General features: G+C 60.2%; 1 protein-coding gene across 2 annotated transcripts in view; it reads left to right on the top strand.

Annotated features, from left to right (window-relative positions):
- The window catches only part of SLCO3A1 (solute carrier organic anion transporter family member 3A1), a 58,105-nt gene that overhangs the window by 39,401 nt on the left and 2,807 nt on the right, over positions 1-15,897 (top strand). The window contains exons 3-10 of one of the 2 annotated variants that reach the window (XM_055134063.1): positions 3,328-3,426; positions 5,881-6,144; positions 8,064-8,228; positions 8,330-8,528; positions 9,258-9,396; positions 11,284-11,459; positions 12,560-12,624; positions 14,274-14,516. In XM_055134063.1, coding sequence (XP_054990038.1) covers positions 3,328-3,426; positions 5,881-6,144; positions 8,064-8,228; positions 8,330-8,528; positions 9,258-9,396; positions 11,284-11,459; positions 12,560-12,624; positions 14,274-14,516 — 1,350 coding nt within the window. Of the gene's footprint in view, positions 1-3,327; positions 3,427-5,880; positions 6,145-8,063; positions 8,229-8,329; positions 8,529-9,257; positions 9,397-11,283; positions 11,460-12,559; positions 12,625-14,273; positions 15,670-15,897 lie in introns of those variants that run through there. The other variant, XM_055134062.1, reaches the window with a different exon arrangement.

The raw sequence follows: 15,897 nt of genomic DNA, 5'->3' as shown, positions 1-15,897 counted from the left end.
CTGCTCTGAGCGGTTTCCACCTGCTTTGTGCAGGGCTGCTGCCTTGTGAGGGCTGCCCCAGGGAGCACCGTCGGTCCCTCTGCTCAGCCCCTCCCCACAGCCGTGTTTGGTGAAGCGCCTGGCTCCCGAGGGACTCAGAAGCCCAGATCTGCCTGGCTCCAAGATACACACCGGCTCTCCCTGGCGGCCGGGAACTTCATGTGCTCCAGAGGCTCTGGGAGGCAGGGACCAGGCTGCGGGCTCCCCCACCCCAGGCCAGAGCGCTCCTGGCCTGCCCCCCACCCGCCCCACGCCCCCGCAGAGATGCCCTTGCAGGAGGCTGCCCTGGCCAGCCGCCCCACGCCCCCGCAGAGATGCCCTTGCAGGAGGCTGCCCTGGCCAGCCGTTTCCTTCCTCCCTGCGAAGGGCGGAGCTCAGAGCTGCTGGCAGAGCCTGTGTGGCATGGGGGTGGGGAGAAAAGTTTCCAGAAGCCTCACAGTCTAGGGCCCTGAAGGCCAGGGTGGGTGGGGGGCCCCGGGGTGGGGCCAGTGTGGCTCAGGGAGCAGAATGTGGGCCCCAGGACCTGCGGCCTGGGAACACCCCCTCTGTTCCCAGATTTCTCTGCAGCTCTTCCCTGAGAAGTTTCTCTTCTGTTCCGCCTGTGAGTGTCTTTTAAGCAGACCCGGGGGTGCATTCTCAGGGCCCAGCTTCGTTTCAGTGTCGTCTTCCAGCCTGTGGCCCCTTCTGGATCAGAAAGTTGGGGGGCTCCCGAATGCCTCCATCCCGGCTGGCATGCCCCCTCAACTCTGCTTCCCAAGCACTGCTTCATCCCCACCCTGACTGAGCCAGAACCTCCATTAAGCCCCTCAGCCCTGCCCGCAGCCCGCCCGCGTTGTGATGGGGGGGCGGGGGGCGGGGCGTCAGGTATGTGCAGTGCTGGGGCGCCCCTCGTGGGGGTGCTGCAGGGCTCACCCACTGGCTTACACACCTGACAGTGCTCGTGAGGTCTGTCCTGGGAGATCCCCCGGGGATTGGAGGTGGCACGTGAGGAGATGCAGGGATCGAACTCACGACCTCCCATTTCAAGCCTGGTGCTGGAGTGTCCGAGCCTCCCCAGCCCTCCCGCTCAGGTCAGTTGGTTGTCATCCCCACCCTCTCCCGGTGCCTTCCATCATCTCCTTATCGGGTCCAGGGAGGCAGACCCTCGTGGTCCCTTCCCCGTCCTCACTGGCTGCCCCGTGCCCGTCCCCAGCACGTGTCCCCCATACCTGCTCCGGCTCATCTTCTGCCACCCCCAGCTGCACCCCCATGGGGTGACGGGCCACCCCACCACAGCCCGATCTGCTGCGGCGTTTCTGGAAGCAAGAACCCCTGCAGGGCCCCACTCAGCACCAGTTCTGTCTGTGTTCACTCTGTTCTTCCTTGGAAGGCAGCCAGGAAGGGTGGGGGGAGGGCCAGCACCGATGCAGTACGGGAGGCACCGTTCAGAGCCGGGGCTGGGAGGGACTGACCAGCCCCAGGCCCCCAGCTGGGACAAGGCCTCCCAGGGTACCTCCTTGCCTGCCCCTGCCCTTCCTGCAGCCCCCCTCACTCTGCCTACAGGACCCTGTGCCCCCCTTGGCAGGTATATGCCGGCCCTGGGGATACCACCTCTCTTTCCTAAGGAATTTGCATGTTTTAATTAAAGGCTTATGCCAGGAGCGAATTCTGTGCATTTATTATGCAGATTTCCAACAGTTTCATCTTGGGGTGCTGGGAGGACAGCTTGGGGGAGCTCTGAGGCATTGTGCGGGGAACAATCCAGGTGCAGCTACATGTTTCCCATTTAGATGGGTGCTCAGAGGGTACCAGGGAGGGGACGCTGGCCTGAGGCGCAAGTTGTCAGCCATACCGTCCTACAGTGGGCAACTCTGTGTGTGTGTGTGTGTGTGTGTGTGTGTGTGTGTGTGTGTGTGTGTGTGTGTGTGTGTGTGTACAAAACCTTGGTAGGGGCAGACAGCATGCCAGGGCAGGGAGCAGGCCTCTGTGTGGAGCCACCCTCTAGGGTCACTGGGATGTTCCGGTAACAAGCACTCAGCCCAGCCCTTGCCCCAGTCACTGTCACTATCACTGTCATCCCGTTCCTCATCGATTTGTTCGAGCGGGCACCAGTAACATCTCTCATTGAGAGACTTATTGTTACTGTACGCATGGGTAGCTTGCCAGGCTCTGCCGTGCAGGCTCCATACTCTCAGTAGCTTGCTGGGCTCTCCGAGAGGGGCAGAGGAATCGAACACAGGTTGGCTGCATGAAAGGCGAAAGCCTAACCGCTGTGCTATCGCTCCAGCCCCCAGTCATTAGAAGTTAAATTCAAAACCAGGGACACTCGCCCAAGTTCTCCTCCAAATACCTCAGGGCAAGGGACATGGGGTTTCCATGGGAAATGGCCCCTGGGAAGGCCTAGGAGAGAGGGTTGTGAGCTGGGCTGCGAGCAGGCCTTGTCCTAGGGGCCTTCCTGGGCAGGCAGGGAGGACATGGCCTGCGGCAGAGCTGCTTAGTGGACAGGAGGGTCCTCTGCGGCCTCTGGTAGCCAGTGATCCCAACGCCATCTCCTGGGCTTGCTGGTGGCCATGTCCCAGCACCCTGGGGTGCGAGGCCGCGGGGGTGGGGCGGGGTGTGGCAGACCCTGTTCGAGGAGCTGATCCAGGTGGCCTCCCCACAGGACCCTGAGCACTGCAGGGGTCTCCACATCAGGGCATTGGCTCGGGGACAGCTGTGTCACCCCTGCGGGGTCCGGGCGGTTTTGGGAGGGTGAGGCTGCTCAGGCTCATGCCAGGGAGGTCGAGGCTGCCCTGACAGGCTGGGAGGACAGGCCTTGGGGTACCCCAGTGTGGACAGGGATCCACAGGCCAAGTAAAGGTGTGAGAGTCCCAGGAAGACTCCATGGAGGAGGAGGGGGCAAGTGGGGCTCGGACACCAGCACTGGACGCGGCCTGCCTCCTGCCCCTGGTGTGAGAGGGGTGTGAGAGGCTGGGCCCCCCACCCCCACCCTCTGGGCACTGAGGCCAGGTCCATGTTATTTCTGGGCCAGTGCTGCCCTCTAGTGGGCAAAGAGCCACATCAGCCAGGAGGCCTCTTTGTGATGCAACCTGCCTAGCGCCCCAGTGAGCACTGATTAGGAGCACCCATCCCCATAAACCGGGCAGTGGGGGACCCAGATTTCTCAGCAGTCACAAAGACCCAAGTACCCCTGCCTAACATGTTCCCGCAGAGCTTCCTGCTTTGGTGGCGGCTTCTCCCCGTGGAGCTGCCCTGTCCCTGGCTGGCCCATCCTCCTAATCCCATCCCGGGTTTTTCGTCTCCTTGCAGGAATCCTGTTCACAATGTTGGTGTTCGGGCCAGCCTGCGGGTTCATCCTGGGCTCCTTCTGTACCAAGATCTACGTGGACGCCGTCTTCATCGACACAAGTAAGGACAGAGTCTCTCTTCCCTCACACAGGGGCCCAGCCCCCCAAGCAGGCCTTGCCATGACCATCAGGGCCAGCAAAAAGCTGGGGCTTGCTCCACGTGTCCAGATACGTCCGTCGTGTCCACCCAAGGAGGGACTCCCACTGACACTAGTGCACCAGAGTAGCACCGCACATCCGTCTGAACGTGGGGCCCCTAGCCTGCTCGGTTGGGAGTCCCCTGAGCACTGCTTGGGACCCTCTCCCAGCAAGGAATGACTACACTCCTCTGGGGAGTACCGAGTTGGGGCCCAGTGGGCTCAGGAAGACCCACTTGGAATTCTTTGTTTGGTTTGGGTTTGGAGTCACACCTGGAGGTGCTCGGGGCTGACGGCTCCGGGCTCTGCACTCAGGGGTCACTGAGTGCAGCGGGACTCGGGGTGCAGCAGGTACAGGAGATTGAGCCCGGGTCAGCTGCATGCAAGGCAAGAGCCCAGCCCCTGTACAATCTCTCTGGCCCTGACCTGGAATTCTTGCCACGGACCCTGTGGCAGAGCCACTGGGAAATGCCACACAGTCTGTCCCCTGTCCTGGCTCCTTCCTAGCACGGTGGAGGGTCATGAGCTGTGGCGGGGCCTGATGGGGCAGTGCTGATGCCAAAAGCGCTGTAGAAGGAGATACGGGGTGTGGCTTGCGGGATGCGGGGTGTGGCTTGCGGGATGCGGGGCTTGGTTTGACCAAGATGTGTCTTTGCTAATTGGGGTATAGTGTTACTGAGATAAGCTGTGACTTGTTGGCTAGAGGCGTGGCCTTTGCTAGATGGGTGTGGCTTGTCGGGGCGTGGTCTTGCTAGGTGGGTGTGGCTTTGGGGGGCGTGGCCTTGCTGGTGGGTGTGGCTTGTTGGGCGTGGCCTTGCTGGGTGGGCGTGGCTTCTTGGGTTGGGGCGGGTTTAAGGTGGGTGCAGCCTAACGGGATTGGGAGGAGTGGCTTGCCACCAGCTCCTGCACTCAGGCTCCCGGGTGGGAATTTGGCCCCAGGCACTACTTGCTGACTCTTGGAAGCTTCTGCTCCTAAATGCCATCAGATGTCCTTGTGATTCACTGGCCATGGACACTGCATGGCATGACCAGGTCCTGCAGACAGCTCACATGTGTGGCCTTCTCCCAGTCTGGAGCTGCTGTGCCCGTGGCTCTTGGCCCGGGGTGGGCAGCGGGAGAAACTGAAGACAAGAGCATACTTGCTCTCCACCTGGTCACCCCCGGCCTCATCGGCAGGGTCTTCGACAGGGCTTCCTCCCCTGCCAGTGAACAATCTCCAAGTGAGGCCGATGAGGGAGTGCCTAGAGCCAGGCTCTGCCCCACTGCACTCCCTTGCAGGGATGTGACTGGGACAGGGGCCACTGAAACCTCAGAGGTGGACCGACGACATTGGTGCACCTCCAGCACCTGCCCAGCAGAGAACTCTGACCTCACTTTCCCCGCCCCCCAAACTGAGCTAGCAGCAGGATACCCGCCCAGTTCCTACAAAGGGTCAGCAGGAAACACCATCCCCAACTCCGGCTCTGAATCCATCATCTCCTGGCAGTGCTGAATGACTGAGTTACCCCCAAAGAAATACCCAGTTTTAAACCCAGCCAAGCCATTGGTGCTTCTCTGCATTGATCCTGCTGATACTTTCACTCAGAATTAACCGTGTCAGCCAGTGGCCAAGCTGAGGGAGAATCAAGTGTCACCTTTCTTCCTTCACAGTGCTGGGTCTGTTCATGGGGCAACAGGAAGGGGGTTGGGGGACACTGAGTCTGATGAGTTCATGGGGAGCACTGACATGGAGTGGTGTGAGCAGGATGATGGCCCCATCAGAAGGTGTCGGCCACCCACTTCCCTGGACAGAGCCTGCTGTTTCTGCTGCTCCAGAAAGATCAAAGGCGGGGACCCACCCACCCCCAGAGCAAGGGGGCTCCAGGAAGAGGCTGAGGGGCTTTCAGCCCAGCTGGGAGATGGCGCCCGAAGGCCATGCTTGTTCTCAGAGTCGAGCTCCAGAGAGATGGGGAGTTGGGGGTGGGGCCTTCTTGGGTCTTGGGCTCCTGAGGGGTGCACGTGGGTTGTCCCATGTGACCCTCTGAGTTCTGGTGCTGAAATCTTCTTTCCCAAACTGGGTGTTCTGGGTGGTGCACTTGAGTGGCTGTGTAGACACTACCTGCTTTCGCGCTCAATTGTTTTGTGTTTGGGCCACACCGGGCAATGCTCCTGGCTGGCTCTTGGCTCTGCACTCAGGACTCGCTCCTGGCAGGGCTCAGGGGACCCTGTGGAATGCAAGGGATCAAACCCGGGCTGGCCGGGTGCAAGGCGAACGCCCTCCCCACTGTCCTACCCCACCCCCCATTTTAGTTTAGCTCAGGGCAGACAGGCCTGCGTGCGGGGAAAGCCCTCCCCCCGCCCCGCCCGCTCGCACCCCTCATCTATGTCTCTCCTGGTAGGCAGCCTGGACATCACGCCAGACGACCCCCGCTGGATCGGAGCCTGGTGGGGCGGCTTTCTGCTCTGCGGGGCTTTGCTCTTCTTCTCGTCCCTCCTGATGTTCGGCTTCCCGCAGTCCCTACCCCTGCACCCCGACGCGGCCCTGGAGAGCGAGCAGGCCATGCTGCCCGAGAGGGACTACAAGGTCGCCAAGCCCAGCAACGGGGTCGTGCGGCACCCCCTAGAGCCCGACAGCACCGCCTCCTGCTTCCAGCAGCTGCGAGGTGAGGGCGCGTCCCACAGCAGGGCCTCGGCGTGGGAGTGGCACCAGTCGCACCCCCACCCCCCATGAGCTGCCGCACGGACACAGTGGGGATGTGCAGAGGTGTCCACAGGTGGGCCAGAAGGTGACCCAGGGTGCTTTGTCTCTTCACAAGATCGAAACAAAGACACACAGATACATACAGACACACACACACGCGCGCGTGCGCGCACACACACACACACATACAGATTCACAGATACAAGTACATGGACACATACAGGTAGACAGAAGAAACAGACTCAGATACACAGATTCATACACAGACACACAGAGATACAGACAAGTACAGATACACACAGATACCCAGACACATAACAGATACACACAGACACACAGACCCAGATACGCACAGACACACAGACCCAGATACACACAGACACACGCAGCTACACAGATTCATACATGGACACTTAGGCAACTACACGGAGACACAGACACGCACAGAGGCAGACTCGGGTACATCGACACACATAGATATATACAAGACACATACACCGATACACGCAGACAGACACATCCAGACACATCCAGATACATGCAGGGACACAGATGCATAGACGCACACAAACGGATACACACAGACTATGACACAGGCAGACCCACAGACACACACAGACCACGTTCCTGTGGTGTGCGTGCGTGGGCACCTGTACGCCCAGACACCAGCCCTGCCGTCAGGTCAGGCTCTTGCAGGAGCCCGAGGTCACATCCCATCTGAGGTGCCTTTGGCCGAGGCAGCTCCTGTATCCCGGGGTCTCCTTCCCGAGGATAGGAGTTGTCCACTGTGGGTGACTCTATGGCCCTGCACCCGCCCTGCCCCCAAGTGATGGGGACAGTCCTGGGTGGGACTAGCAGAGGCTGAGACCCGAACCAGCCAATGCTCTCTTCCCGAGGTGAGAACTCAGGGAGGGACCTTGCTGGACTCCGGGGCCTCCTACCTGTGATGCTGCTGCTCCTGCAGCTCCCAGCCCCAGAGTGCACCCCAACGATCCAGGCTGGCCAGCCTGAGGGTTCTGGTCGGTGGGGTTGGGGAGGAGGCAGTGTCTGGCAGGCAGCGGGACCATGCAGAAGGGCCTGACCCCTGACCTGTGCCTACACAGGCTGGCAGGGAGGAGGGTGGGATGATGGAGCAGGCCCTGTGGCCCAGTGACTTTTGACCTCTGAGGGGTCCTGAGTGGGACTGTGATCAGATCTGGTCACCTCAGGGCTGCCTCACCGTCCCCCCGGCTGAGAACTTTGCAGAGGTCTTTGCAGGAAGGCTCCTCTGCCAGGGGGGCGCGGGGCTCAGAGGGGAATTACTTCTCCTCCCTGGAGTGTGCGGGACGGAAGCCCTTCCCTGGTTTCAGTCCATCCATTCCATCCCTGCTGGGTCAGACCGCATACTCAGGGGGTTTGATCCAGCAGGACGCCTGTATCTGGTGTCTGGCAGACACTTATATCCCCTTCCCCTTGTCAGAAACAAACCCCAGCCCCCTTGGTTTTTCGGACAGGGCTGGTCACTGGCAGCCTCTGCAGAAAGCCTTAAGACAGGATGCAAGAGGGGCCGGAGTGATGGGGCAGGGGGGAGGCCTTTTCTTGCACACGGCCGACCAGGTTCAATCCCTGGCAACTCATAGGGCCCCCCCCCAGAATAATTCCTGAGCACAGAGCCAGGAGTCAGCCCTGAGCACTGCCAGGTGAGACCCCAAGCAGAACCCCCCCAAATCCTGCGTCAGCTGCTGTGGGTGGGACCAGCGACACTCCCACGTGACTTGCGTCCTCAGGACTGGCACGTGCTGTCATCCCCACCCCCCCAGACTTGGGGGTCGAGCTGGAGCATCACCAGACGTGCTCTCTGAGGAGGGAGACGCAGGCGTGGGGTGCCCCCTGTCCCCACAGTGATCCCCAAGGTCACCAGCCACCTGCTGTCCAACCCGGTGTTCACGTGCATCGCGCTGGCCGCGTGCATGGAGATCGCGGTGGTGGCCGGCTTCGCCGCCTTCCTGGGCAAGTACCTGGAGCAGCAGTTCGACCTCACCACCTCGTCCGCCAACCAGCTGCTGGGTGAGCGGGACAGGGGCTTGGGGCGGGGGGAGACCCCGGGGAGCAGTCCCGGGAGGCTCAGGAACACTCATGCGATGCCCCCATCCCTGCTCTGCCCGCAGGGATGACGGCCATCCCGTGCGCCTGCCTGGGCATCTTCCTGGGTGGCCTCCTGGTGAAGAAGTTCAGCCTATCCGCCCTGGGTGCCATCCGCATGGCCATGCTCGTCAACCTGGTGTCCACGGCCTGTTACGTCTCCTTCCTCTTCCTGGGCTGCGACACGGGGCCTGTGGCCGGGGTGACTGTCCCCTATAGCAATGCGTGAGTGTGGGGTTGGGCCATGGTGGGGCAGGTGCACCCTTGACCCTGGGAATGAGACGATTATGAAAGGAGGCGGAGGGCGGGGGGAGCAATAGCACAGCGGGGAGGGCGCTGGCCTGGCACACGTCCGACCCAGGTTCCATCCAGAGTGATTCCTGAGCACAGAGACATGAGTCAGCCCTGAGTACTGCTGGGTGTGGCCCAAAAACCAAGAGGAAAGGGAAAAAAAAAACCGAGAAAGCACAATTTAAAAAAAAAAAAAGAGAGAGAGAGAGAAAGCACAAAATGTAGTCCACTGTCAAAGGCAGTGATTTTCACCTGCTTGGAACTCCTGTAGATCCAGATTCCCAGAGTGTCTCCACCTCCCTGGAACCCCACCAAAAAAGAGAGGTCAGAGGCCTGGGGACACGGGGAGGGAGTCAGAGTAAGCAGTGAAGGGCAGAGGGGTCCACGGCCCAGCCCGGAGCCCCTTCTCCACGCCTGACCCCATCCAGGGCCACAGGGCTGGCTTAATGCATCGGGGGAAACTTGGGGTCTCCGGTCCCCCATATCCTGCCACACCCCACCCGGGGGCAGGTGGGGGCCTAGATCCCTAGTAGCATCGGAGACCCCCCAGGGATGCCCCAGCACTCGCTCACTCGCCTGCCCAGGGTCTGGGTGACCGGTGGCCGGGCTGCTCCTTCCCTAGGGGGAGCCGAGCACTCACCAGCCCTGCGTCTCCTGTTCCAGCTCAGCGTCCAGCTCCGCCCTGGACCCGTACGCGCCCTGCAACAAAAACTGTGAATGCCAGACGGACTCCTTCACCCCCGTGTGCGGCGCGGACGGCACCACCTACCTGTCTGCCTGCTTCGCTGGCTGCAATAGCACGGTAGGCACTGCGCCCCCGAGCCTCTCTCATCTCTGACTTCTGACCTCCCGCCTCTCACCTCTGACCTCCAGCCGGGCTGCACTCCCCTGCATCTCCACTGTGCTCTAGTCTCCAGCCTTGTCCACACCACCATGCCCCTCCCCTTCGCAGCCCCTCTGATTGTCTGTCTCTTTCCCTGCATCAATTGTACGTTGCTGGGATTTCTGCTCCCTGCCCTCTCAAATCGCTCTTGCAACACTTTGGGAGGGTCTAGATGTTCTCTTGACCATACTTCCTTCCAGTTTGTGACAGCCTTCCATGACTTGTTTAGGTCTTTATTCCATGCCACCACCACCAGCCTCCCCAGGCCAGTCAGCCAGCTCCTACTCACCCGTCAAAACCCCACACAGATTGCCCTGCCCCTGAGAAATCCCTTTCCGTCTGTACCCCTGGGTTCTTGGCTCTGCTGTCTCAGTCTCAGACAGGTCTCTCCTGAAGTGATCGTCTCAGAGTACTCGTAGAGATCTACTCATGGTGTTTGCCACCTGCTCTGAGGAGCCTGCCTGCCATCAAACATGACTCCCTAGAGTTCAGGGGCGGGCAGGGGAAGGGCAGCTGCTGGCGAGTCTGCTTGGAGCTGAAACCGTGCTTTGTCCTGCCTCCCGCTTCCTCACAGCCAGTGTCTTTGGGGAGCAAGAGTGGTTTTGAAAAAAGAAAATCAATCATTTATTTTCATTTATAAAGACTTCATTTTTCTTGGCTTTTTTCCCCTACATTGACATTCCTGGCTGGTTATTAACATTTTTTTATAGAGAGAAAATAAATCACCTTGAGGGCCCGGGGCAGGGAGTGCTTTGTGGAGAAACTGTTAGTCCTAATGAGATGAAATAGCAATTTCTTTATGCAACCAGTAATGAATTTTTAAGAAGGACCTGGAGAATGGTTCAAATGAAAACACCAGATACTATTTTTTGCAACAATTTTCATTAATGTTTAGCACCCCCCCAAAAGAAATTCCTATTATAAATCACTCTGGGCTATTGTCCTATTATAGGAATTAGACGGACTCAGGATCAGCACGAGCTTCCTGAGACCAAGTATGTTCCAGAACATTCTCTGACCGAAGCCTTTCTGTGAAGCTCGAGGTTCCCACTCCTACAAGGCTGAGGCTTACTTTGTCTCTGGGCTGACCAGGGACTGAATTATGGGTCACAGCTTCTCTCTTCGTGGGCCTTGGTTCCTTGCCCAGGATCCAAGAAAGACGCAAAGGCAATTTCTGGTTCCGAGCTCCCTGCTTTGAGGGGCTCCTGGTAACTCAGGGCTCTCCCACTCTCTTCCTGACTCCAAGCATCCACCCAGACTCATCCCCCAGGGTTCTAGGGGGAGTCACCCCCCTCCTGCCTCTCTTGGGGTCCTGACACAACCAGGAGTGAACCCTGAGCACACAGTCAGGAGTGAGCCCTGAACACAGCCAGGAGTCAGCCCTGAGCACAGAGCCAGGAGTCAACCCCGAGCAAGAGTCATGAGTGATCCCTGAGCACAGAGCCAGAAGTGACCCCAGAGCACAGAGTCAGGAATGACCCCTGAGCAGAGCCGGGAGTTGATCCTGAGCACAGAGCCAGGAGTTGGCGCCAAGCACAGAGCCAGGAGTGACCCCTGAGCAGAGCCAGGAGTTGATCTCGAGCACAGAGCCAGGAGTTGGCCCCAAGCACAGAGCCAGGAGTGACCCCTGAGCAGAGCCAGGTGTGGCCCCCAAACCCCAAAATAGAAACCAAATATAAAAGACCCCTAAAGCTCATCCATTCACGGATTCCCGGGACTCTGCCTCGCCCATGCACTTCTGCTAACGTGGGGCTCGGGGTGTGCACCCGAGGGTCCCCTCTACTCACCCCCACCCCTGACTTTCAGAACCTCACAGGCTGTGCGTGCCTCAGCGGTGTCCCACCCGAGAATGCCACCGTGGTGCCTGGGAAGTGCCCGAGCCCGGGGTGCCAGGAGGCATTCCTCATCTTCCTCTGCGTCATGTGTCTCTGTAGCATGATCGGGGCCATGGCCCAGACGCCCTCCGTCATCATCCTCATCCGGTAAGCGGCGCACCGCCTGCCCCCTGGGGCCAGCCTGGCCCCTGGCACAGAGCCTGCACCCTCTCCCCGGGACAACCTCCGCAGAGCAGAGGGAGGCACAGGGGGAGCAGAATGGCGGGCCCTGCGGTCCTGCCCGGCCACGGGTGCACCTGCGCCGCTCGGCGGATAATGGGGCTTCTGGAGAGTGTGGGAAATGCAGACGGAGGGAGCCTGGGGGTTTCAGCCAGCTCTGGGGGGGTTCTGTCTGTCCTTCCCTGAGGCCTTCCAGATCACCTTGTGTGCTCTAAAGTTTTCCACCCTAAAGTGGCACCAGGCCCGTGTGGCACTCAGGCCCCCCGAAGCAGGAAGAAAGGCCCCCACCCCCCACTTCGGTGCCCTGGGGGAGACACTTCCTGCCAGCCTCAGCTTCCCAGCGGCCCGGAGCCCGGGGATGCTCAGGAAATGCTGCTTCCCTGCAGACAGTCACAACACCCTCATCTGGCTCTCCCCCCCACACCCTTCCTCCCCTGGGACCCTAAACAGTGGACTGTGGTTGAAGAGGGAGAGTTCTTTAGAAGGAACGGGTTTGGACCCAGGACCGCAGATGACCGTGGGGGGCAGGGGTGGGGCAGGTGGGAGAGGATGGAGGCCAAACTCGGGGGCTGTGGTCTGGAAATTTGGCACTGACCGTTGGGGGTCTCCTGCTGAAGGCCACGGGGGTGGGGGAGGTCAACCTTCGGTAACCACCTCCTGCCAGCCAGGACCTGGCACACGGGAGTTGCTGGCTTTCTCCGCCTCTGGGACAGGACTCAGGCTGAGGCCTGACCTGCTGGCACCTGCGGGGAGCAGGGGGAGCTCCAGCCTGCAGCCCCCACCCCACCCAACTCTCCAAATCACTATGACGGGCTGGTCCCCTCCCTGCCTCCCCGCCTGGAGGCTCCGCTCTCCCCATCACCCACGGGGCGCCTGAGGCTCAGAGAGAGAGAGAGAGAGAGCGCCTGGGGTCTCCTGGGGGGCGTGAAGGGCCTCTTTAGGCTCCACTCAACTCCTCAGGACACGGGGCTGGGGCTGGGACGTGGGGGCGGGGTGAGGTCACCAAGTGTCCCCTCCTCTGCCCACAGGACCGTCAGCCCCGATCTCAAGTCCTATGCCCTGGGGGTGTTGTTCCTGCTCCTCCGGCTGCTCGGTATGTACCTGGTGGGTCCTTAGCGACATGGTGATTCCCTCTGTCTGGGGGCACGGGGGAGGCTCAGAAATGGGGGTGTCCAGCTTCAAGGCTAGTCCAAACTGGGCAGAACAGCCCCCTCCTCCTCCACCCCACTGTTGCCCTGTGACCGTGACCCAACCCACAGGCGTGCCCAGGAAAGGTCTGGCAGCATCTGCCCTTGGGGTGAGGAGTGGAGTCCCAGAGCAGAGGGTCCCAGGGTGCCCGGAGGGGAAGGTGCGTGCTGCGCGCGCGGAGAGACCTAGGCCCCGGGATCTGGCAGGCACAGGGCAGTGTCCACCTCGGCCTGTGGCAAGAAGCCCCAACCGTGCCCTCTGGTACACACAGGAACCTGACGCTCGTGGGGTCAAGGTGGCTCAGCGGGAATTCGCATAAGCACATCTTTGGGCCTCTGGGAAGCTTCTAGAAGGACACCAGTGGAGGGATTCATGCCCCCACCCCCGCCGTGACCTCCCCTTCATTGGAAAGGTGGATGGTTCGTGTCCCAATGTCCTATCCTGGCTGGGGTGAGGGAAGGAGCCTTACTCTCGAGTAGCGAGCCAGGGGGACTTTGTTCTGAAAGTGCACCCCTCTTCCGAGTGTTGGGGTCGTGGGGATCCCACCCAGAGCATGCTGGCTTGAGTCCCGTCTGCTGAACCCCACCGGATGGCCGGCACAGGATGGGTCGGCCCTGAACCGCCGGCCTTAGCCGATGTCCCCAGTGTCCATCCGACCCCCTGGTCATCATCCCAGGCCCAGGGCATCCAGGTCACCATGTCCCTCTGGCCAGCAGGGGTCAGCCTGGAGCAGGGTTGGGGGGATCTGGAAGCTTTGGAGGTGTGAACAGGGGAGTAGCCAGCCGTCAGCTTCCTTTCGTCCCTTACAGGAATCTGAATTTCATCTCCTTACTAAATGTCCGATCCCTTCTTAAGACAGAAGTCTAGAGAGACCAGGCCTTTGCAGCTTTTAATTTGGGGGGAGGTGAATTAAAAGCAGGTACAGCTGCCCCCCACCCGACATCGCTGTTGATGGTGTGTGGGTAGCAGGGGGTGGGATGGAGGGTCACCCTGAGACCCTCTCAGTACTGAGCCACCACCTGGCCCTCCTGGTTTCTGACACTTCTCCCCCCCCCCAAAAAAAAACTGGCTCAGGCCTGTCCCTCCCCCCACCCCCGCCTAAGGCAGCCCTGCTCATGTGAGGGGTGGAGCTAGGGTGGTTCCCAGATGTCATCTTGCAGCACCCAGTATAACCCAGCTCTCTAGCACGGAGTCAGCGGGGGCCCAACTCACTTCTCCCAGCAAGTCTTAGCCAAAACAGGGGCGCAGGGTGCTGTACCCCATTCTCCCGGCATGGCCCCATCACAGCTGCCAGAGAACCAGGCACAAGCCTGGGAGCAGGTCGCTGTGGGTGAACCTAGTGCAGCTTCCCCCAGAGTCCCTGGACCCCCACAGCCCCCCTTTCCTCCCTGCCCCCCCCCCCCCCGCTAAGCCACAGACCCAACCCAGGCTGGCCACACGTGGTCCTTAAAGGCCACGGGACTCAGGTCCGTGCACTGAGCCAGGGTAGCATCAGTGTTGGGGGTGGGGGGGAGGGTGGCTGAGCCCCATGTCCCCCCCCCCGCCCACCCGCAGGCTTCATCCCTCCGCCACTCATTTTCGGGGCGGGCATCGACTCCACCTGCCTGTTCTGGAGCGCCTTCTGTGGGGAGCAGGGCGCCTGCGTCCTCTACGACAACGTGGCCTACCGCCACCTGTACGTCAGCATCGCCATCGCACTCAAGGCCACGGCCTTCCTGCTCTACACCACGTCGTGGCAGTGTCTGCGCCGGGACTACCAGCGCTACATCCAGAACCACGAGGGCGTGCTGAGCACCAGTGAGTTGTTCGCCTCCACTCTGACCCTGGACAAGCTGGGGAGGGACGCGGGGAGCGCCCCGCAGACACACAGGACCAAGTTTATCTATAACCTCGAAGACCACGAATGGTGCGAGAACATGGAATCTGTTTTATAGTGGCCACGGGGTGGGGGGGACAGCGCCACCCTAGTGACTAGAGGGTCATTTTTTTCCCTAAAAAAAACAAAAACAAAAACAAAAACAGCAGACTCGCAAACAAACAAAACCCACTTGGGGCCGCACAGCCCCGCCGGCCCTTTGCCGCAAGATCTGGGCCCGACACTGAGACAAGCCTGCCACCGTGTGGCCGTGGCTGTCTGGTACCAGACACCGTCCCGGGAACCGCATGTGACTGCTGCAAGCAAGCTAGAGAGACCATCCCAAGCGCACACGGGGCCCGCTCGGAGGACAGAAGGTTCTGGACTGGACGGACAGACACAGACAACACGCGGGTTTTTTTTTTTAAAGTCACCTGAAAGGAAAGCAAGTTGTCGAGCTGGCTGGGACAATCACTGGTGACCCTCAGGGCGGGCGGTGGTCACCACCTCTGATGATCGCAGTAGGTTCCCTGAGTGGACCCCGCCATCCACACATGGGTCCATGGCCCCCTGGAGTCCTCCCAGCCGTGCCCTCTGGGGGCATCCAGGCTGGAGGCTGCAACGGGCATCTCTCACCAGCTCCATTTCCATGCTCCAGACTGAGGGTCCCAGGGCAGTCGGATCTGGGGGGGAAGGGCCGTCCCTCTCCCCTACCCAATGCCCCCCCAGTCCCCACAGAGTGACCTCAGGAAGCTGTGGGTCTCGCCTGGCTATGACTGACCCTGCTCAGAGCTGGTGAAGACCCCTACCTAGTCCAAGTCATTTGCCTACATTTGCCAAACATTTTGCCATTTTTTTTAAGAAAAAACAAAACAAAAACAAAAACAAAAAAGGGCAACGCACCTGCATTTCAAACAATTGTACGTAGACCGCCCCCCACACACACCTCACCCCCACACTATTTTTAACGACATCTGCATCTGTGTTTTCCCTGCCCTCTTTGTTCTCCAGGTTGAGTTTACTATGCTGGTTTGCTTTTACTTTTCTCCTTGGATTTTTTTTTAATGCACCAAAAATATAATGTGATTCAAGGGATGCAATTCATCTATTGTAATTTTTCCTTTGTTTTCTGTCATTCGCAATAGTCTGCAAACGCAGGGCTGTGCGGTGTGGAGGAAGGTCTGCCGGAGCACCTGCCCGTGCGGAGTGCGTCGGTGGGGCTGGGGGTTGTCGCTGGCCCTTCTTGCTTGATTTCCGTGCTGCAGGGTAGGGGCCAGAAAAGAGCCAGGATGCCCTCCAAGGGTGGCAGGGACAGACCCGTCT

Source organism: Sorex araneus, chromosome 1, assembly GCF_027595985.1.
Source record: "Sorex araneus isolate mSorAra2 chromosome 1, mSorAra2.pri, whole genome shotgun sequence".
Taxonomy (NCBI): domain Eukaryota; kingdom Metazoa; phylum Chordata; class Mammalia; order Eulipotyphla; family Soricidae; genus Sorex; species Sorex araneus.
The sequence above is the reverse complement of the archived record's forward strand: the minus strand, read 5'-3'. Positions and strand labels throughout refer to the sequence as shown.